This window comes from Thalassophryne amazonica, chromosome 9, assembly GCF_902500255.1.
Source record: "Thalassophryne amazonica chromosome 9, fThaAma1.1, whole genome shotgun sequence".
NCBI classification, from domain to species: domain Eukaryota; kingdom Metazoa; phylum Chordata; class Actinopteri; order Batrachoidiformes; family Batrachoididae; genus Thalassophryne; species Thalassophryne amazonica.
Genome location: NC_047111.1, coordinates 17,425,842 through 17,447,870, shown reverse-complemented (window position 1 = coordinate 17,447,870; position 22,029 = coordinate 17,425,842). Strand labels below are relative to the sequence as shown.

The 22,029-nt window shown below is 43.7% G+C and overlaps 1 protein-coding gene and 1 non-coding gene across 4 annotated transcripts in view; one reads left to right on the top strand and one right to left on the bottom strand.

Annotated features, from left to right (window-relative positions):
- Positions 1-330: 330 nt before the first annotated feature.
- On the bottom strand, positions 331-402 carry trnaw-cca. The gene has a single exon. It is a non-coding gene; the product is annotated as a tRNA-Trp (tRNA).
- A 3,428-nt stretch (positions 403-3,830) lies between these two features.
- st6gal1 (ST6 beta-galactosamide alpha-2,6-sialyltranferase 1) overlaps positions 3,831-22,029 on the top strand; it is a 76,273-nt gene continuing 58,074 nt past the window's right edge. For 2 of the 3 annotated variants that reach the window (XM_034177696.1, XM_034177698.1), the window contains exons 1-2: positions 3,831-4,089; positions 10,860-10,922. In XM_034177696.1, coding sequence (XP_034033587.1) covers positions 10,911-10,922 — 12 coding nt within the window. In that variant the 5' untranslated portion in view covers positions 3,831-4,089; positions 10,860-10,910. Of the gene's footprint in view, positions 4,090-10,611; positions 10,678-10,855; positions 10,923-22,029 lie in introns of those variants that run through there. The other variant, XM_034177697.1, reaches the window with a different exon arrangement.

Sequence of the window (22,029 nt, the reverse complement as noted above, 5' to 3'; positions counted from 1 at the left end):
ATTTTTTTTAATCAAAAACATCTAGATCAGCTCAGAATTCATGTTTTAATTCAGAACTCATTTCACAACACAAATTACTTTTAAAAGAAAAACTTGCTCTATAGTATTAAACTCTTGAACAAGTGCTTATATATATATATATATATATATATATATATAATACATTTAAAAATTAATAAGTGAACAGTCCATGTTTGTCAGCACTCTGTTTAATAAAGACTTTGACGGTGAATGCCGTTTTCCGGTCATTTAGAAGTGATGTACGCGTGCTGACAGAAAAACCAGAAGGTGACGAGTTCCAGCGTCTTGCCGGATTTAGACAAAATATACTGACCCCGACGTGATTTGAACACGCAACCTTCTGATCTGGAGTCAGACGCGCTACCGTTGCGCCACGAGGCCTTGAATCGAGATTTTTACCAGAGACTCTTTTGTCGGATCTCGAACCCACGGAATTTTGGATTTTTGTTCAGTTTTAGATTTTATTAGTTCTCATATTAACAGCTGGGATGTAAATACGTAAATAACATCAAATAACCCGCTAGTATGTTAAACAGTATCATAAATAAATAGAGTTGACTAACGCATTCATGTCGCTGGTGGTCTAGTGGTTAGTATTCGGCGCTCTCACTGCCGCGGCGTGGGTTCGATTCCTTGGGAGGAAATAAATGTTTTTAAAGACGCGGGCCAGTTTTTTTTTTTCTTTAATACCGTTATTTTACAAACTGCCTGTCAGGGGAAAGCTGTCAAACAGCTCTTTAGGTGGTTACTGATCCGGTGCAACTGTGGGATCCCGACCCGGATCACGACCGCGGTCCCTCCGCAGAGCTGCAGTGCATTCCGCTGCAGAAAGCTGCGGCAAGTTCCGCAGTGTACGCCGGAAGTCGAGTGTTTACGCTTTCATAATAAAAGCAATTCGCACATCGTTCGTAACCAAGCTGCCGGACTCACCTTTGACAATTCCTTAATTTGCAAGAAATCCTTTTTAATCAGTGACATGCCTGAAGTGCTGATCAGATAAATGGAGTGCATTAAGCATTTTCACATTCAGCCATTCACTCTGATGATGCTTTGTGAGATTGTATTGTAAAAAAGGGGGCAGAGTATATAAGACTTGTTCTTCTAAACTGCTCCCTTTCATTCAGTGGTTTGTGGTGTTTTGTTGATTCTGCTTTTCTTTTTTTTATTTTCTGTTAAATGAATGAAATAAATGAAATGAAAATGAAATGAAATGAAATGTCAGCGAACCACCCTGCCAGGCCCTCACGGCACACCAGGACCAGTTCAGGACCTTGCCCAAGGGAACTGAGTCATTTCCCTCAGTTTGAGAAGAATTTAAAACAAGGATCTACTGGTCACAAACCCACCACTTTAACCACACGACCGTCACCTTGTTTGGTGGGTTTGGTTTGGTTTGGTTTTATTAGGCAAATGTACGTCTACATAAGCTGGAGCGCCACAGAAAGTCTCCAGACTTGTGGTCCCTCGACAAATTTAAAAGACCATATTAAGTTATACATAAATACAGTTCAGTAAAAGACAAATACATTTATATAGACTATATAAATGGATTATATAAATGCAGTCTATTTACATAGACAATTTATCTAAAACCTTTTATTAAAAAGATGAGTTATCAGTAAAAAAAAAAAATAAAGCAAACCTGTCAAACCTAACATGGATAAAACTACGGCAACGAACGCCTAGCAGAATCAACAACATCCTGACTTATGAACCTGCAGCTTTAAACTTAACAATGAACAATTCTGACTCAAGAAAATACCAATTTTTTTAAAAAAATGAATAAATAAGCATTTAAAATATTTAATTTAAAACTAGATCAAAGTAGCAGCTATGGAATGAAAATAAACCAAACATGTCTAACACAGCAGTTTGTCTTTATAAATAAATATCTTCGTTTTGTACATGCAACACTTAAAAAAAAAAAAACCTTTTTCCTAGTTTTTAAAAGGCTGTCAGGACTCAACAATCGTACAGATGGTCTACAGGGTAGTAAACTCTTGCAAATGAACAGGATCTCCAGAAGGACCATGAGGATCTCAAAGTTATAGCAGCTTCATTTTGGAAATGCAAGGTGAAAAAGTGAGGACACCTATTACATGTATAAGGACAGGGTCAAGCTAGATCTAGAGAAGACCTTCCTGGAAACGGACCACGGTGTGTATGTTGATTTCCGACTCAGACTTAGAACTCACTGAGGCGAATAAGATTCTTGGCCTTATCAGAAGATCACACGCACACCTAAACATACTGAGGGTTCAAATCACATCTAGAGTACGGAAACATTGTTTTGTGACCCGTGTACTAGAAGGAGAGCGAACTGGTTGAGAACATCCAGAGCTGTCCTGCCAAACTAGTTTCAACAATCAAGAACCTACCATAACCTGAAAGACGAGCCAAACTTGGGTTACCACGTCGATATTATTCATCAAGCAAGAGGAGATGTCACTGAAATTTATGAATACACACAAAGCAAGTACAAGGTAGCTGCAGACTGGATTAGTTGACAAGTTGTGAAGAGGGCTTCAGCTGAGGAAAGAGAAGAACGTTCAAACAATCAGATGACGGTATTTCAACAACAGAGGAACCAGTATTCAGAATATTATAGCTGCAGAGGTCATAGCTGCAGATCGGTGAATGTCTTTAAAGCGAGACTCAACACACTTTGGCAACAGTGCAAATATATCCTGAGTTTGGTACCTGAAGCTTGTAGCCTGAAGGGCTTTATTAGACAGGCCTGGATCTGATATAGGCCACTAGCCTAATCATAAGCAGTAGCGGATAAGTAAGCAAGTAAGTTTAGTGCAGCAGCTAAGAGAATATTTAGAGCAAAATCGTGCAAATGGTGATACAAGCACCAAAGTTGGCACAAATATTCCTTAGACATTACTCTTTTGAAAAAACCAATGGCCACTTGAATTTTCACTAGGCGGCCAAGTAGAGGTCAATTGAAGAATTACACAGGGGTCAAAATTAAAAATGCTCAAATCATTTCAAAAACTACACCACAATATTTATCTGATCATAAAGATTCCAAAAATGTATAGTTTGAACTATCTATGATTGAATGATCAGGAGTTATGGGGTTAAAACAGCAAAAATGGTGACAAAGGTCAGTTTCAGTTTGTACAGGGGTCAAAAGTTAAAGTTGCTCTAATTTTGGGGGGGAAAAAATGCAAATTATTAGTTGAGATAACAGGGCTTTAAAAAGGAATAGTTTGGACCATGTATCATGCTTAGTTATCATGTTATGGGGTAACATATGTCACATGTCATAGAATCCAAAGGACGCTGACCTTGTTTGACCTTTACTTTAGAGACCAAACATTCAACACAATCAAAACTATTCCATTTATTAATCCTATTAGCTCAACCAAGGAGTAACTAAGGAGTATTTGTGCCAGTTGTGGTGCTTGTATCACATTTTGCACGATTGTTTCAGTTATCTGCTGATCAAAATATCAAACAAATAAAGCTGGCAACCTATTTAGTAAAGCCTACGTTTGTTTTTGAAAGCATTTGAATAAATATGACATCTTTATGAATATGTCGGTTTATATCCATCCTGTTAGAAGATACTGCTGGTCCTTTTTCTTCATGCAGATTCGGCGCAGGATAAACAGTGCCGATACCAATTTAAGTAACACAGGATGTGACACAATGATAACTTATTGTCACAGCATAATAATTTTAAAGCCTTTAACAGATTTTAATGTAGTTATCTGTCTTTATTTATTTGTTTCGGTACAGTTGGCAGTGTTCCAGCCGGAAAGTTTTTATTTTGAAATTCTCCTCTCCTATCTTGTTGTCGTAACTTGACGTTTTTGTGCTGCAGACGCAGAAAGAACGGTTCGGTCTCTCTCCCTCCCTCTGTCTCTCTGTGTCGTTCGGATCCGGTTCGAGCTCATCCTCATGCCATCGGATGCCAACAGCAGCCTCGAACCGGACTGACGAACATCAGAACGCAGCCGGAACATGGTGGCTGGACCTGAGTCCGGCTCGGTACCGGAGGGTCCATAAAGCGGAGGGGCGAGGTGGCTGCTGGGAACTCAGCATCGCTTTATACAGGTGGACAAATACCATCACTACACCACCCCTCCATCCATCGATCCGTCCATCTATCCATCTCCGTTTTGTTGTGTTTTCTTGTTTCAGGTCTTTATTTACTTGTAAAAGAGGTTAAAGGTTATTATTTCTTCTAATTTCTTAATTTTAATTTTATTCCACGTTTTACTTGCGTCCCACCTCTTTCTTATCGTTCTGTTATTTTCTGTCATGGTCTGTATTTTTCTGTATTTTTTTTTTATTGTTTTAATTGTTGGAGTCTTGGACTTTTGCTGTCAGATTAATTGTAACGTCATTTTTATCCGTTTTATCGGCTGATAATAGATCCACACACATGCTGGTAAACTGTAAATATCAATAAATGCCCATCAGAGATACTTCAGAAGGCAGAAAATGACAGACAGATCCTTGATGCTGAAAGTCTGTCTGGAACCTTTGAGTGGTTCTGGATGTTGGTCTTAATTTTTGAAAGTCACGTTAATTATATACAGTTTTCCCTGCTAAAGTTTTGATCCAAGTCAACTCTGGAACCATCTGTCTGGTACTGATTTGTTCAAACTGAATTATCGGTTGATTCAAGTTCTCTGTCTGGCTGTTATTGGACCTCAGCACCTTATTTAATACAACAGTTTATTTGTGCGTTTATGTATTTGCAGAAAGTGATTTTGTGTTTGAGGTCTTATTTGTTGTGTTGAACTCAATGTGTTTTTTTTCAGTAATGTGTCATTGGGCTGCTCCTGTTGGGAAAGTGTAGTGACACGGACCCACAACAGGGGGCGTAAATGAACGGACAATGGAAGGAGTCAAATTATGACTGGTGGTGGGCCAGCAGTACCTCCTCTTCTGGCGGCCCACACAACAGGACCCCCCCCCTCAACGGGCGCCTCCTGGCGCCCGACCAGGCTTGTCCGGGTGGCGTTGGTAAAAATCGGCCAGGAGGGCCGGGTCCAGGATGAAGCTCCTCTTCACCCAGGAGCGTTCTTCAGGTCCATACCCCTCCCAGTCCACCAAATACTGAAAGCCCCGGCCCATTCGATGGACGTCCAAGAGCCGGCAAACTGTCCAAGCCAGCTCCCCGTCGATAATACGGGCAGGAGGCGGCGCCGGACCGGGTGCACAGAGGGGTGAGGTGTGATGCGGCTTGATTCTGGAGACATGGAAAACTGGATGGATCCGCAGTGAGGCCGGGAGTTGGAGCCTCACTGCGGTAGGACTGAGAACCTTGAGGATGGGAAAGGGTCCAATGAAGCGGTCTTTCAGTTTGGGAGACTCGACCTGTAATGGAATGTCCCTGGTGGAAAGCCATACCTCCTGCCCGGGCTGGTATGCGGGGGCCGGGGACCGTCGACGGTCTGCATGGGCTTTAGCCCTCGTCCGGGCCCTCAACAAGGCCGAACGGGCGGTGCGCCACACCCAACCGCATCTCCGCAGGTGGGCCTGGACCGAGGGCACACCGACCTCTCCCTCCACCAAAGGAAACAAAGGGGGTTGGTACCCCAGACACACCTCGAACGGGGAGAGGCCGGTGGCAGAGGACACTTGGCTGTTATGAGCGTACTCGATCCAGGCCAGATGTTCACTCCAAGCCGTCGGGTGTGCGGAGGTCGTGCACCTAAGGGCCTGCTCCAACTCCTGGTTGGCCCGTTCGACCTGTCCATTAGTCTGTGGGAGGCTTACAGTGGCCCCCAGTTCCCGGCAGAAACTTCTCCACACCTGCGAGGAGAACTGGGGACCGCGATCCGAAACGATGTCTGTTGGTATCCCATGCAGCCGGATGACATGGTGGACCAGGAGATCCGCCGTCTCCTGGGCTGACGGGAGCTTCGGGAGGGCCACGAAGTGGGCCGCCTTGGAGAATCAGTCCACTATCGTGAGGATGGTGGTGTGTCCCCGGGACGGCGGGAGGCCCGTGACAAAATCCAGACCGATGTGGGACCAGGGGCGGTGAGGCACAGGAAGTGGCTGTAGGAGTCCCTGTGCCTTCTGGTAGTCCGCCTTGCCCCTGGCGCAGGTGGTGCAGGCCTGGATGTAAGCCCGGACATCAGTCTCCAGGGATGCCCACCAGAAGCACTGCCGGACCACTGCCACAGTCCTACGCACCCCTGGGTGGCAGGAGAGCTTGGACCCGTGACAGAAGTCCAGAACGGCAGCTCTGGCCTCTGGTGGGACGTACAATCTGTCTTTCGGTCCTGTTCCGGGATCCGGGCTCCGTGCCAGGGCCTCCCGGACGATCTTCTCCACGTCCCAGGTAGCCACGATAGTGGACTCCGGTAGAATGGGTTCCGGTGGATCCGACAGCTCGGTCTTGACTTCCCGTTCATGCACCCGGGACAGGGCATCCGATCTTTGGTTCTTGGTCCCAGGGCGGTAGGTGATCCGGAAGTCAAAACGGCCGAAAAACAGTGACCAGCGGGCTTGCCTGGGGTTCAGTCGCTTGGCGGTCCTGATATACTCCAGGTTCCGGTGGTCCGTGAAAACCATGAAAGGCACTGACGCTCCCTCCAGCAGGTGTCTCCACTCCTCAAGAGCCTCTTTCACCGCAAGGAGCTCTCGATTGCCCACGTCATAGTTCCGCTCTGCTGGGGTCAACCTGCGGGAAAAATAGGCACACGGGTGAAGAACCTTATCGGTTTCTCCGCTCTGGGATGGCACGGCTCCTATCCCTGAGTCAGAGGCGTCCACTTCAACCACAAACTGGCGACTAGGATCGGGCTGCACCAAGACCGGTGCAGTCGAGAACCGGCGTTTCAACTCCCTAAACGCGGCTTCGCACCGATCCAACCAGGTGAAGGGAACTTTTGGTGAGGTCAGGGCCGTCAGGGGGCTAACTACCTGACTATACCCCTTAATGAACCTCCTGTAAAAATTTGCGAAGCCGAGGAACTGTTGCAGCTTCCTACGGCTCGTAGGTTGGGGCCAGTCTCTCACCGCTGCGACCTTGGCCGGATCCGGGGCGACGGAGTTGGAGGAGATGATAAACCCCAGGAAGGACAAAGAAGTGCGGTGAAACTCGCACTTCTCGCCCTTCACAAACAGCCGGTTCTCCAACAACCGCTGCAGGACCTGACGTACATGCCGTACATGGGTCTCAGGGTCCGGAGAAAAGATGAGTATATCATCCAGGTATACGAAGACGAATCGGTGCAGGAAGTCCCGCAAGACGTCATTAACCAAAGCTTGGAACGTCCCGGGGGCGTTAGTGAGGCCGAACGGCATGACCAGGTACTCAAAATGACCTAACGGGGTGTTGAATGCCGTCTTCCATTCGTCTCCCTTCCGGATCCGAACTAGGTGGTATGCGTTCCTAAGATCCAACTTTGTGAAGATTTTGGCTCCATGCAGGGGGGTGAACACCGAATCTAACAAAGGCAACGGGTATCGGTTGCGAACCGTGATCTCGTTCAGCCCCCGGTAATCAATGCATGGACGAAGACCGCCATCTTTTTTGCCCACAAAAAAGAAACCTGCTCCCATCGGAGAGGTGGAGTTACGGATCAGCCCGGCAGCTAAGGAGTCCCGGATGTAGGTCTCCATTGATTCGCACTCAGGTTGGGAGAGGTTGTACAGCCTGCTGGACGGGAACTCCACACCTGGCAACAAATCGATGGCACAATCGTACGGACGATGCGGGGGGAGAGTGAGTGCCCGATCCTTGCTAAAAACGTCAGCAAGATCGTGGTACTCAACTGGCACCGCCGACAGATTGGGGGGAACTTTGACCTGCTCCTTAGCCTGGGAACCGGGAGGAACCGAGGATCCCAAACACATCCGATGGCAGGTCTCGCTCCACTGTACCACCACCCCGGACGGCCAATCAATCCGGGGATTGTGTTTCAACATCCAGGGGAACCCCAGAATCACACGGGAGGTAGAAGGAGTCACAAAAAACTCAATCTCCTCCCTATGATTCCCTGACACTACCAGAGTTACTGGTGGTGTCCTGTGTGTGATTAAAGGGAGTAGGGTGCCATCTAGTGCTTGCACTTGCAATGGTGTAGGTAGTGCCACCAGAGGGAGCCCTACCTCCCTGGCCCATCTGCTGTCTAGCAGATTCCCTTCTGACCCTATGTCTACCAGTGCTGGGGCCTGAAGGGTTAAATCCCCGCTAAGGATTGTAACTGGGAGCCATGTGGCAATGTGTGTGTGTCCCACGTGAATTTCCTGGCCCACCCTAAGCCCAGTTTCTAGGGGTGGGCGTTGGTGTTTAACCGTTCGGGGCAATTGCTCAATTGATGCTCCATTGAGCCACAAACAAAACACGCCCCGCGTGGAAACCTCCTCTGTCTATTAGGTGGTCTAAATGTGGCCCTGCTCGTGTCCATAGCTTTGTCAGCAGGGGGAGCTGTCGCCCCACGGGACGTAGAGGCCAGGGAGCGTGGGAAGGGCGGACCTTTCTCAAACCCGGAAGGAAGAGGGACGGCGCGCCCGGCCACGTCCTTCGTCTCGTTCCCGACGGCGTTCCTCCAACCGATTGTCTAACCGTATAACGAGATCAATAAGCCCATCTAGTTCCCGCGGTTCATCCTTGGCCACTAGGTGCTCCTTTAGGACTGACGACAGTCCGTTTACAAAGGCGGCGCGGAGCGCAGCGTTATTCCAGCCGGTCCTCGCAGCCGCGATGCGGAAGTCGACTGCATAAGCAGCTGCGCTTCGGCGTCCCTGTCTCATCGACAGCAGCACAGTTGAAGCGGTCTCTCCCCTGTTAGGGTGATCAAACACAGTTCTGAACTCCCTCACAAACCCAGTGTACGTGTGAAGGAGCCGTGAATTTTGTTCCCAAAGCGCCGTAGCCCAAGCGCGTGCCTCTCCCCGAAGCAGAGTGATCACATAAGCTATTTTGCTTGCGTCTGACGCATACATGACGGGACGTTGTGCGAAGACGAGCGAACACTGCATAAGAAAGTCCGCGCACGTCTCCACACAACCTCCGTACGGCTCAGGAGGGCTTATGTATGCTTCAGGGGATGGTGGGAGGGGTTGTTGAACCACCACTGGAACATTTATATCCAGCACAGGGTCGGCAGGAGGAGGAGCTGCAGCAGCGCCCTGAGCGCTCGCCGCCACTTGCGCGGAGAGAGCCTCCACCCTGCGGTTCAGGAGGATGTTTTGCTCGGCTATTTGATCCATCCGAGCCGTAAAGGCGGTGAGAATATGCTGTAGTTCACCAATCACGCCTCCTGCAGACGCCTGCGCTCCCTGCTCTCCCATTGGTTGTTCAACAGCCTGGTGACGCCCCTCGGAGTCCATGACGCTGGCCGAGATATCCTGTTGGGAAAGTGTAGTGACACGGACCCACAACAGGGGGCGTAAATGAACGGACAATGGAAGGAGTCAAATTATAACACTTTACTGTTGTGAATGACACAACTAAACACAGCAGATTACAGAATGTGCAAAAGTCAATCAATAAGGTGTCGTGTGGGCAGGCTCGACGATAGGAGACGCCCGTCTGGAAACAAACCGGAACCACACGATTCCCACTGCCACCGAACCCGAGGAATACTGGAGCTGCCAAGTCCCTAAGTCCCCAGGTGGCCACCTTCACGGCGTGTCGGATCTGGTACTGCTGGCAGAAAGCAAAGACAGTCAAGGGTGGGTGTGTGAACACCCAGTAACAATCCTGGTGGGAATTCCACCTCCACCTCTCACTCAATACTTGCAGCGATCCCTCAGAGGAAAAAGAGTGCCGTCTTGCACAGCCTCCACAAAAAGGACCGGTACTCCTGCAAACACTCACAATAAACTGATTTACAAAATATCACAAAAAGGCTGAGGATATTACCTCTGGTAGAAGATGATATCTCGGCAGTGTGGTGGAGGTGTCTTCCTGCTTTTATTCCAGATGTGGATTGGATGATTAGTGACAGCTGTCACGGATGATGGGTGACAGCTGTCACCACGGTTTGTTCCTGAGGCGGCAGCGCCCTCTCGTGCCTGAAGCCCGCACTTCAGGCAGGGCGCCCTCTGGTGGTGGGCCAGCAGTACCTCCTCTTCTGGCGGCCCACACAACAGCTCCATTGTGAAGCATGGTGTCCCTCAAGGGTTGATTCTTGGCCCACTGTTATTTACTCTTCATTTGGTGCTGTTGTAGAAATGACTTTCATGGTTATGCAGATGATTTACAGTTGTTTGTGCCAGCGCTCGCCATAGATGTGTCTAATGCTGCTAATCAGAAGTAGGATGAAGTCACTGTCAAGTCATCAATCTGCAAGTCCCAAGTCAAGATCTTTGAGTTCAGCTCATGAAAAATGTGAGCAGATACAAAAGCTTTGCATTTATGTTTTTGTTCAGTGTAGATGTTGTCAAACCTACTTATTTCCAATAAAACTGAGACCAGGGACACTCTTTTTCTGGGGTGATTGAACAGAACCTTGGGGTGATTTTGGTTGGTCTTGTTCTTCTGATCCTGTCTATTGGTAATACTCAGAATTTGATTCAAGCCTTCATGTCGTCCACTATTGATTGTTGTAAAACTCCCTGTCCCCTGTCAACTTTAAGTTCTACGTCTTTTGTACCCCAGCTTTAGTTTGGGGATTCATTGTCTTGCCCAAGGACACTGCATGACTCAATAGCAATCAACCTCACAGCTCTGCAGAAAATGGACATCCCATCATAAACTGAACCGTCGTCACCCTGTAGTATTCATCCCATTTATGTTATGAAAATATGTCCTTCTGAAAGATGTAAATCCTTGAGACAAGATGTCAATCTGAGATGTTTCCTGTCTGGAAAGTGCTGTTTGTTATGGTAGCTATACGTCTGTGTGTTCACAGACACGATGGCAGAAACCCTGGAGGCAGTTTGTCACTAAACATCAACAGAAGATGGGCTACAAGGTAACATGAATCTAGACTTGTAGTGGACCAAACATAAGCATGGACAACAAAGGAGTAAAAGAAGATTTTCCCAATTTAATGAGGCCAACATAAGTTAACAAATCATTGTAAAAATCAAACAAAGATTTGGGCCCAAGTGAACAGTACAGAAACTCAATAAAGCTGACCTCATGATTACAACCCCTGGCAAAAATGATGGAATCACCGGCCACGGAGGATGTTCATTCAGTTATTTAATTTTGTAGAAAAAAAAGCAGATCACAGACATGACACAAAACTAAAGTCCTTTCAAATGGCAACTTTCTGGCTTTAAGAAACACTAAGAAATCAAGAAAGAAAATTGTGGCAGTCAGTAACGGTTACTTTTTTAGACCAAGCAGAGGGGAAAAAAACATGGACTCACTCAATTCTGAGGAATAAATTATGGAATCACCCTGCAAATTTTCATCCCCAAAACTAACACCTGCATCAAATCACATCTGCTCGTTAGTCTGCATCTAAAAAGGAGTGATCATACCTTGGAGAGCTGTTGCACCAAGTGGACTGACATGAATCATGGCTCCAACATGAGAGATGTCAATTGAAACAAAGGAGAGGATTATCAAACTCTTAAAAGAGGGTAAATCATCACGCAATGTTGCAAAAGATGTTGGTTGTTCATAGTTGTGTCTGAACTCGGGACCAAATACAAACAACATGGGAAGGTTGTTAAAGGCAAACATACTGGTAGACCAAGGAAGATATCAAAGCGTCAAGACAGAAAATTTAAAGCAATATGTCTCAAAAATCGAAAATGCACAACAAAACAAATGAGGAACGAATGGGAGGAAACTGGAGTCAACGTCTGTGACCGAACTGTAAGAAACCGCCTAAAGGAAATGGGATTTACATACAGAAAAGCTAAACGAAAGCCATCATTAACACCTAAACAGAAAAAAAAACAAGGTTACAATGGGCTAAGGAAAAGCAATTGTGGACTGTGGATGACTGGATGAAAGTCATATTCAGTGATGAATCTCGAATCTGCATTGGGCAAGGTGATGATGCTGTAATTTTTGTTTGGTGCCGTTCCAATGAGATTTATAAAGATGACTGCCTGAAGAGAACATGTAAATTTCCACAGTCATTGATGATATGGGGCTGCATGTCAGGTAAAGGCACTGGGGAGATGGCTGTCATTACATCATCAATAAATGCACAAGTTTATGTTGATATTTTGGACACTTTTTTTTTTAACATATTTTATTTCAAAATGTGCTAATTACAATGTACATGTATAGAAACAGAACAATTGGCTTCTCAGCAGTCAGTCTAAAAAAAAAAAAAATTACAGTATAGAATATAAATTGTTAATGTAATTAAATTGGTATAAATCTAAATACAATTTACAAAATGTATCCCAAAAGAGGATCTCTATACAGAGAGAGAGAGAGAGAGAGAGAGAGGTCGTTCAGGTCGTTGGCCAGCTTCAGGTCGTCAATAGAACGAGGTGCTTTGGGCTTGTAGTTGGTGATCTCTTTCAACCCCCTCCACACAGAGGCCGAGTCGTTGGCAGAGAACCTTTGCTGCAGACGTGAACTGTACATGGATCTAGCCTTTGCCACCTCCTTGCTAAATCTGTACTTTGCACCTCTATAGCTGTCTCTGTCTCCTTCTCTGAAAGCCACCTCTTTCTGCTGACGGAGCTGCTGGAGTTTAGGTGTGAACCAGGGCTTGTCATTGTTATATCTCACCCTGGTACGCTGTGGGATGATGCTGTCTTCACAGAAATGAATATATGACGTCACAGTGTCCGTGTAGTCATCTAGACTGTCTGTTGAAGCCTCAAACATATCCCAATCCGTGGTGGCCAAGCACGCGCGTAGCTCCTCTACAGCTTCATTGCTCCACACTTTAGACGTCCTCACAACAGGTTTAGAGAGTTTAAGTCTCTGTTTGTGGGGATCAAGTGGACCATCACGTGATCTGAGAGTCCCAAAGCTGCACGGGCCACCGTGCGGTAGGTGCCGCTCACTGTCGTGTAACAACGATCTAACGTGCTCCCTTCTCTGGTTGGGCATTTAACAAACTGTATTTTGGTAATTCCTGACTGAGATTCCCTTTGTTAAAATCACCGAGAATTATAACAAGAGTGTCCGGAAAGTCTCTCTCCATGCTCATAATCTGATCCGCGAGCGCGCGCTCGGCCTCGTGCACGTCCGCGCTCGGTGGAATATACACAGAGCAAAGTATGAAAGTATGAAAGAGTTAAACTCACGTGGAGAGTAATTATTATTTATTAATTAATTTATTATTTGTTTGACCACCCAAAATGTCCCACTACAGGAGCCCTTTGGCCTTGCTTGCCTCTACTGGTGGTTGGCTCTCACTGCGGTATTGTATCACTTCCTGTTCCGGAGCACAGCGGTGTTTTTCTGTATCTGTTAGCTGTTTAATCTGCGCAGTTAGATTGATCTAGTTATCTAGATTACGATTTGTTTCCCAGTGTAATCTTTACGTGCCTTAACTAAAGCACTCATTCTGCTGAATCACCTCTAAATTATTTACACATTATTCACTTTGCGTGTTTTTAGGAATCCGCTAGCTTAGCGTAGCTACTAGCTCTTAGCCGATTTACCATGGCGGCTTCTCCTGTCTCTCCCGCACTTTTCTGCTCTGGGTGTGAAATGTTTAGTTATTCCTCGGCCTCCTTTAGCAGTAATGGTACTTGTAATAAGTGTAGCTTATTCGTAGCTTTGGAGGCCAGGCTGGGCGAATTGGAGACTCGGCTCCGCACCGTGGAAAATTCTACAGCTAGCCAGGCCCCTGTAGTCGGTGCGGACCAAGGTAGCTTAGCCGCCGTTAGTTCCCCCCTGGCAGATCCCGAGCAGCCGGGAAAGCAGGCTGACTGGGTGACTGTGAGGAGGAAGCGTAGCCCTAAACAGAAGCCCCGTGTACACCGCCAACCCGTTCACATTTCTAACCGTTTTTCCCCACTCGACGACACACCCGCCGAGGATCAAACTCTGGTTATTGGCGACTCTGTTTTGAGAAATGTGAAGTTAGCGACACCAGCAACCATAGTCAGTTGTCTTCCAGGGGCCAGAGCAGGCGACATTGAAGGAAATTTGAAACTGCTGGTTAAGGCTAAGCGTAAATTTGGTAAGATTGTAATTCACGTCGGCAGTAATGACACCCGGTTACGCCAATCGGAGGTCACTAAAATTAACATTAAATCGGTGTGTAACTTTGCAAAAACAATGTCGGACTCTGTAGTTTTCTCTGGGCCCCTCCCCAATCAGACCGGGAGTGACATGTTTAGCCGCATGTTCTCCTTGAATTGCTGGCTGTCTGAGTGGTGTCCAAAAAATGAGGTGGGCTTCATAGATAATTGGCAAAGCTTCTGGGGAAAACCTGGTCTTGTTAGGAGAGACGGCATCCATCCCACTTTGGATGGAGCAGCTCTCATTTCTAGAAATCTGGCTAATTTTCTTAAATCCTCCAAACCGTGACTATCCAGGGTTGGGACCAGGAAGCAGAGTTGTAGTCTTACACACCTCTCTGCAGCTTCTCTCCCCCTGCCATCCCCTCATTACCCCATCCCCGTAGAGACGGTGCCTGCTCCCAGACTACCAATAACCAGCAAAAATCTATTTAAGCATAAAAATTCAAAAAGAAAAAATAATATAGCACCTTCTACTGCACCACAGACTAAAACAGTTAAATGTGGTCTATTAAACATTAGGTCTCTCTCTTCTAAGTCCCTGTTGGTAAATGATATAATAATTGATCAACATATTGATTTATTCTGCCTTACAGAAACCTGGTTACAGCAGGATGAATATGTTAGTTTAAATGAGTCAACACCCCCGAGTCACACTAACTGTCAGAATGCTCGTAGCACGGGCCGGGGCGGTGGATTAGCAGCAATCTTCCATTCCAGCTTATTAATTAATCAAAAACCCAGACAGAGCTTTAATTCATTTGAAAGCTTGTCTCTTAGTCTTGTCCATCCAAATTGGAAGTCCCAAAAACCAGTTTTATTTGTTATTATCTATCGTCCACCTGGTCGTTACTGTGAGTTTCTCTGTGAATTTTCAGACCTTTTGTCTGACTTAGTGCTTAGCTCAGATAAGATAATTATAGTGGGCGATTTTAACATCCACACAGATGCTGAGAATGACAGCCTCAACACTGCATTTAATCTATTATTAGACTCTATTGGCTTTGCTCAAAAAGTAAATGAGTCCACCCACCACTTTAATCATATCTTAGATCTTGTTCTGACTTATGGTATGGAAATAGAAGACTTAACAGTATTCCCTGAAAACTCCCTTCTGTCTGATCATTTTTTAATAACATTTACATTTACTCTGATGGACTACCCAGCAGTAGGGAATAAGTTTCATTACACTAGAAGTCTTTCAGAAAGCGCTGTAACTAGGTTTAAGGATATGATTCCTTCTTTATGTTCTCTAATGCCATATAACAACACAGTGCAGAGTAGCTACCTAAACTCTGTAAGGGAGATAGAGTATCTCGTCAATAGTTTTACATCCTCATTGAAGACAACTTTGGATGCTGTAGCTCCTCTGAAAAAGAGAGCTTTAAATCAGAAGTGTCTGACTCCATGGTATAACTCTCAAACTCGTAGCTTAAAGCAGATAACCCGTAAGTTGGAGAGGAAATGGCGTCTCACTAATTTAGAAGATCTTCACTTAGCCTGGAAAAAGAGTCTGTTGCTCTATAAAAAAGCCCTCCGTAAAGCTAGGACATCTTTCTACTCATCACTAATTGAAGAAAATAAGAACAACCCCAGGTTTCTTTTCAGCACTGTAGCCAGGCTGACAAAGAGTCAGAGCTCTATTGAGCTGAGTATTCCATTATCTTTAACTAGTAATGAGTTCATGACTTTCTTTGCTAACAAAATTTTAACTATTAGAGAAAAAATTACTCATAACCATCCCAAAGACGTATCGTTATCTTTGGCTGCTTTCAGTGATGCCGGTATTTGGTTAGACTCTTTCTCTCCAATTGTTCTGTCTGAGTTATTTTCATTAGTTACTTCATCCAAACCATCAACATGTTTATTAGACCCCATTCCTACCAGGCTGCTCAAGGAAGCCCTACCATTATTTAATGCTTCGATCTTAAATATGATCAATCTATCTTTGTTAGTTGGCTATGTACCACAGGCTTTTAAGGTGGCAGTAATTAAACCATTACTTAAAAAGCCATCACTTGACCCAGCTATCTTAGCTAATTATAGGCCAATCTCCAACCTTCCTTTTCTCTCAAAAATTCTTGAAAGGGTAGTTGTAAAACAGCTAACTGATCATCTGCAGAGGAATGGTCTATTTGAAGAGTTTCAGTCAGGTTTTAGAATTCATCATAGTACAGAAACAGCATTAGTGAAGGTTACAAATGATCTTCTTATGGCCTCGGACAGTGGACTCATCTCTGTGCTTGTTCTGTTAGACCTCAGTGCTGCTTTTGATACTGTTGACCATAAAATTTTATTACAGAGATTAGAGCATGCCATAGGTATTAAAGGCACTGCGCTGCGGTGGTTTGAATCATATTTGTCTAATAGATTACAATTTGTTCATGTAAATGGGGAATCTTCTTCACAGACTAAAGTTAATTATGGAGTTCCACAAGGTTCTGTGCTAGGACCAATTTTATTCACTTTATATATGCTTCCCTTAGGCAGTATTATTAGACGGTATTGCTTAAATTTTCATTGTTACGCAGATGATACCCAGCTTTATCTATCCATGAAGCCAGAGGACACACACCAATTAGCTAAACTGCAGGATTGTCTTACAGACATAAAGACATGGATGACCTCTAATTTCCTGCTTTTAAACTCAGATAAAACTGAAGTTATTGTTCTTGGCCCCACAAATCTTAGAAACATGGTGTCTAACCAGATCCTTACTCTGGATGGCATTACCCTGACCTCTAGTAATACTGTGAGAAATCTTGGAGTCATTTTTGATCAGGATATGTCATTCAAAGCGCATATTAAACAAATATGTAGGACTGCTTTTTTGCATTTACGCAATATCTCTAAAATCAGAAAGGTCTTGTCTCAGAGTGATGCTGAAAAACTAATTCATGCATTTATTTCCTCTAGGCTGGACTATTGTAATTCATTATTATCAGGTTGTCCTAAAAGTTCCCTAAAAAGCCTTCAGTTAATTCAAAATGCTGCAGCTAGAGTGCTGACGGGGACTAGAAGGAGAGAGCATATCTCACCCATATTGGCCTCTCTTCATTGGCTTCCTGTTAATTCTAGAATAGAATTTAAAATTCTTCTTCTTACTTATAAGGTTTTGAATAATCAGGTCCCATCTTATCTTAGGGACCTCGTAGTACCATATCACCCCAATAGAGCGCTTCGCTCTCAGACTGCAGGCTTACTTGTAGTTCCTAGGGTTTGTAAGAGTAGAATGGGAGGCAGAGCCTTCAGCTTTCAGGCTCCTCTCCTGTGGAACCAGCTCCCAATTCAGATCAGGGAGACAGACACCCTCTCTACTTTTAAGATTAGGCTTAAAACTTTCCTTTTTGCTAAAGCTTATAGTTAGGGCTGGATCAGGTGACCCTGAACCATCCCTTAGTTATGCTGCTATAGACGTAGACTGCTGGGGGGTTCCCATGATGCACTGTTTCTTTCTCTTTTTGCTCTGTATGCACCACTCTGCATTTAATCATTAGTGATCGATCTCTGCTCCCCTCCACAGCATGTCTTTTTCCTGGTTCTCTCCCTCAGCCCCAACCAGTCCCAGCAGAAGACTGCCCCTCCCTGAGCCTGGTTCTGCTGGAGGTTTCTTCCTGTTAAAAGGGAGTTTTTCCTTCCCACTGTAGCCAAGTGCTTGCTCACAGGGGGTCGTTTTGACCGTTGGGGTTTTACATCATTATTGTATGGCCTTGCCTTACAATATAAAGCGCCTTGGGGCAACTGTTTGTTGTGATTTGGCGCTATATAAAAAAAAAATTGATTGATTGATTGATATATCATTAAATTTATCTAACGTAAGATGGAGCTGTGCTGTGATTTTCTCCATTAAGTAAACTTTTTTCAGGTTTTCTTGCCATTGAATTATAGTAGGAGGTGCAACTTTTAACCAGGACTTCGTAATTGTTTTCCTTGCTACAAGTAGGAGTATCTGAGTAAGCTTGATCTCATATTTCTCCAGTCCATGCCCAAAAATATTGACAGGAAGCCGTATGTGGGGTCCCTGTGGATAGTTTTCCCTATTATGGTTCCGATCTCCGATAAAATGCCTTTCCAATATACATTTAAGACAGGGCAATCCCAAAGAATATGTGTATGGTCTCCGATGTGATTACAGTTCCTCCAACATAAATTTGACTTGGTTCCATCAAATTTAAATATCACTGAGGGAGTTCTAAAAAAACAAATCATGGCTTTCCAATTAAATTCTTTCCAAACTGGGCTATTTGTTGTTTTATGTACATTTTCACATGCCCGGGTCCAATCTTTATCTTCAATAATTATATTTGCTTCTAGTTCCCATTTTCCCTTTATATCAAATGAGTTCTCTGACAAATCAGATTGTAACAGATTATACAATTTAGATACAAGTTTGTTTTTACTTTTTTCTTCAATGGTTTTGATTAAAAATAATTCTATCGGAGATGGCAACCTTTTTAAGTCCTCCCATCGTTCTCCTGACTGTATATAATTCCTTAATTGTAAATAACGATAAAAGTCCTTTGAAGACAAACCAAACTTATCTTGTAGTTGTTTAAATGATTGTAAAATGTCCCCATCAAACAATTGGTGTAAAGTTATTAAACCTTTTTCTGCCCAATCTGAGAAACCTGCATCCATTTTATTCGGTTCAAAGTCAATAAGTTTTGTGATCCGTGACACGTGAATTTGCAAGTGGTAAGTCTAATTTTTTTCTCACAATTACCCAGACATGGTGTGTACACTGAATCCACTGATTTTTAATATGGAGGGCCCTCCATTTTTTTTGTTCCAAAAAAGGAGCCACTTCTAAGGGGACTGGTTGGGAAGCAAAACTCTGTAGTCCGATCCAATTGGTTTCCACATCTTGAACAACCCAGTCCACAAGCGCTCGCATTTCTGCTGCCCAATAATAGAACTTAAAATTTGGTAGCCCCAAACCTCCATTTGCTTTTAAGCTAGTCAAAAGTTTCCTGTGAATTCTAGGCTTTTTTCCTTTCCATATAAATTTAGAGATCATTTTATCCATGGATTTGAATACAGATGCAGGTATCCAAACAGGGAGGGCCTGGAAGAAATATAGCAGATGTGGTAAAATGTTCATTTTTACAGATTCAATCCTACCAAAGAGAGACAGTGGAAGAATATCCCATCGTTCCAAATCTAATTTAATATTTGAAAGTAAATTACCATAATTCTCACTGTACAATTGAGAGAAACTTGGTGTGATCATGACCCATAAATATTTAAGACCCCGTGTAGGCCAATTAAATGCGACTATTTTGTCCAGCTCTTTTAGTCTCTCCCCAACCATCATCATAGCCTGTGATTTTGACTCATTAACTTTGTACCCAGAGACTTGCCCAAACTCCCTCAGACAGTTCAAAAGCTCTGGACATGTGGTCAATGGTTGGGTGATATACAAAATGATATCATCTGCATACAGTGACAATTTATATTCTGTTCCCCCTACTGTTACTCCTCCTATTTTAGGATTTTTTCTAATTATTTCAGCTAAAGGTTCTATACTCAGAGCAAACAGCAGGGGGCTCAACGGGCAGCCTTGCCTAGTCCCGCGCTCTAATTCAAATTCTTCTGATGCACATCCATTTACTCTCACTTTTGAAGTGGGATTCAGGTACAGCACTTTAATCCACTTAACAAAATTGGAATTAAATCCCATTTTTTCCAGCGAGTCCATTTTTTCCAGCGAGTGTTCCAAATATATCCAATCTACCCTATCAAATGCTTTCTCAGCGTCTAGGCTAAGAAGCATTGATGATTCATGGTTTAGTTTGGCAACTGTCATAATATTTAATGTCCTTCTGATATTGTTTGTCCCTAATCGACCTGGGATAAATCCAGTTTGGTCTGTTCCTATCAGAAAATTTATATGAGTTTGAATTCTTTTAGCCAGTATTGAAGATAGTATTTTTAAATCACTACATAATAAACTTATTGGTCTATACGATGAGCAGTTAGTAGGGTCTTTCCCTTCTTTGTGAATCACTGATATTGTTGCTTGGGACCAGGACTTGGGTGGATCATTTTTTATTAATGCATAATTGAACACTCACTGCAGTATTGGAATAAGTTCACCCCTAAAACGTTTATAAAATTCCCCAGGATATCCGTCGACGCCCGGGGATTTATTCGCTTTTAAATTTTTTATCACATCTTCAATTTCTTTTCTGGAGATTGGTTTGGTTAATGCATCGGATTGGGAATTTGTAAGTCTTGGTAGATTAATTTTTTCAAAAAACTTTTTTATCAAGCCTTCTTTATCAGGAATATTAGAAGAGCTATAAAGCATTTTATAATACACAGAAAAGGCGTCTGCTATCTCTTTAGGATGGGATAGTACTTTTTTGGAGGCAGGATTTATGATCTTTGCTACCGTACGATTGGCTTGGGCTTTCCGTAATTGGAATGCCAACAATCTACTAGCTCTGTTTCCTGATTCATAATACCTTTGATTAGCAAATCGTAATGAGCCTTCAACTTTATATGTTAACAGGTCATTAAGTAGTTGTCTCTGTTGTTTTAAAGAATTTAATGTGCCCTCATCGTTAGTTCTTTTATGTTCTTTTTCTAAATCTAGAATGTTTTTCTCCAATCTTGCCTGTTCTTTTCCTCTTTCCTTTTTTATTTTAGATGAAAGTGCAGTGAGTTTGCCTCTCAGTACGGCCTTCGCTGAGTCCCAGAGAGTGGATGTTGATACGTCGCCATTATCATTATTTTCCATATATTCTTTCAATTCCTGTTTTATGTATTGTAGCACTTTGGTGTCATTCAGGAGGGATACATTCAATCTCCATTGTTTCAGGCCAGTGTTGTCATCTAACTTTAATTGAAGAATTATTGGGGCATGGTCTGAAATGGTTATTGATTCTATGTGACATTTAATGACTTTATATACATCTCTCTTTGGTACACAAAACATGTCTGTCCTGGAATAACTCTTATGGACTTTGGAGAAAAAAGTGTAGTCACGTTTGTTGGGGTGTGTATGGCGCTATATATCCACCAAGCCCATCTGATCCATTATGTTTTGTAGTACTTTTGATTTTCTTGTCATTTGTCCTTGTTCAAAAGGCTGTCGGTCTAATTTCTGGTTCAGAATACAGTTGCAATCTCCGCCCACAATCAAAAAGCCTTCTGCAAAAGAAGATAAAACTTCTTATATTTCTCTAAAAAAAAGAGGGGTCATCAGTGTTTGGTGCATATATGTTAAGAATTGATATTTTGATATTTCCTATCATGCCCGCCAGTTGAATGTAAAGCCCCATCCTATCGCTATGAGTTTTTTCGACAATGAAATCTAGAGCCCTATGTAACAAAATGGCTACTCCTCTTTTTTTTACCTTCTTTACATGCTGAACTAAATATTTGTCCCACCCACTCTCTTCTTAGCTTTAAATGTTCTCTCTCATCAAGGTGGGTCTCTTGGAGCAATGAAATTGAGCAATTTAGTTTTTTTTCCTCTTTATGGGATGATTAATACCATTTATATTGTAACTAATGACATTGAGTTTGTTCATTTGTAAAATCAAAAAATAACAACATGACATTATACAAACTTGTTGCTTGAGAGCCAAAGAACGGAATAACATCTGGTTGTGTTGGAACAAGTATTTTTCAGAACATGAAACATCAAAACAGACCTCCAGAACTCCAGTGACACATCTCCCCAAAAAAACCCTAATGAAAATAAGTGCGAAATGAACGTGCCACTCCCGTTGTCCTTTGGGCAGAGAGTAACAACTGTCTGGGTGAACTGCACTCAGTGCAGCAGCGACGATCTCCCAGGAAATCCTGTGATTATGTTGAGATCGCCATAACGGCCAAGCTCTCATTGTTGTAAATTGCTTACCCCCCAACCCCCCGCAGACCTGATTCAAATTTTAT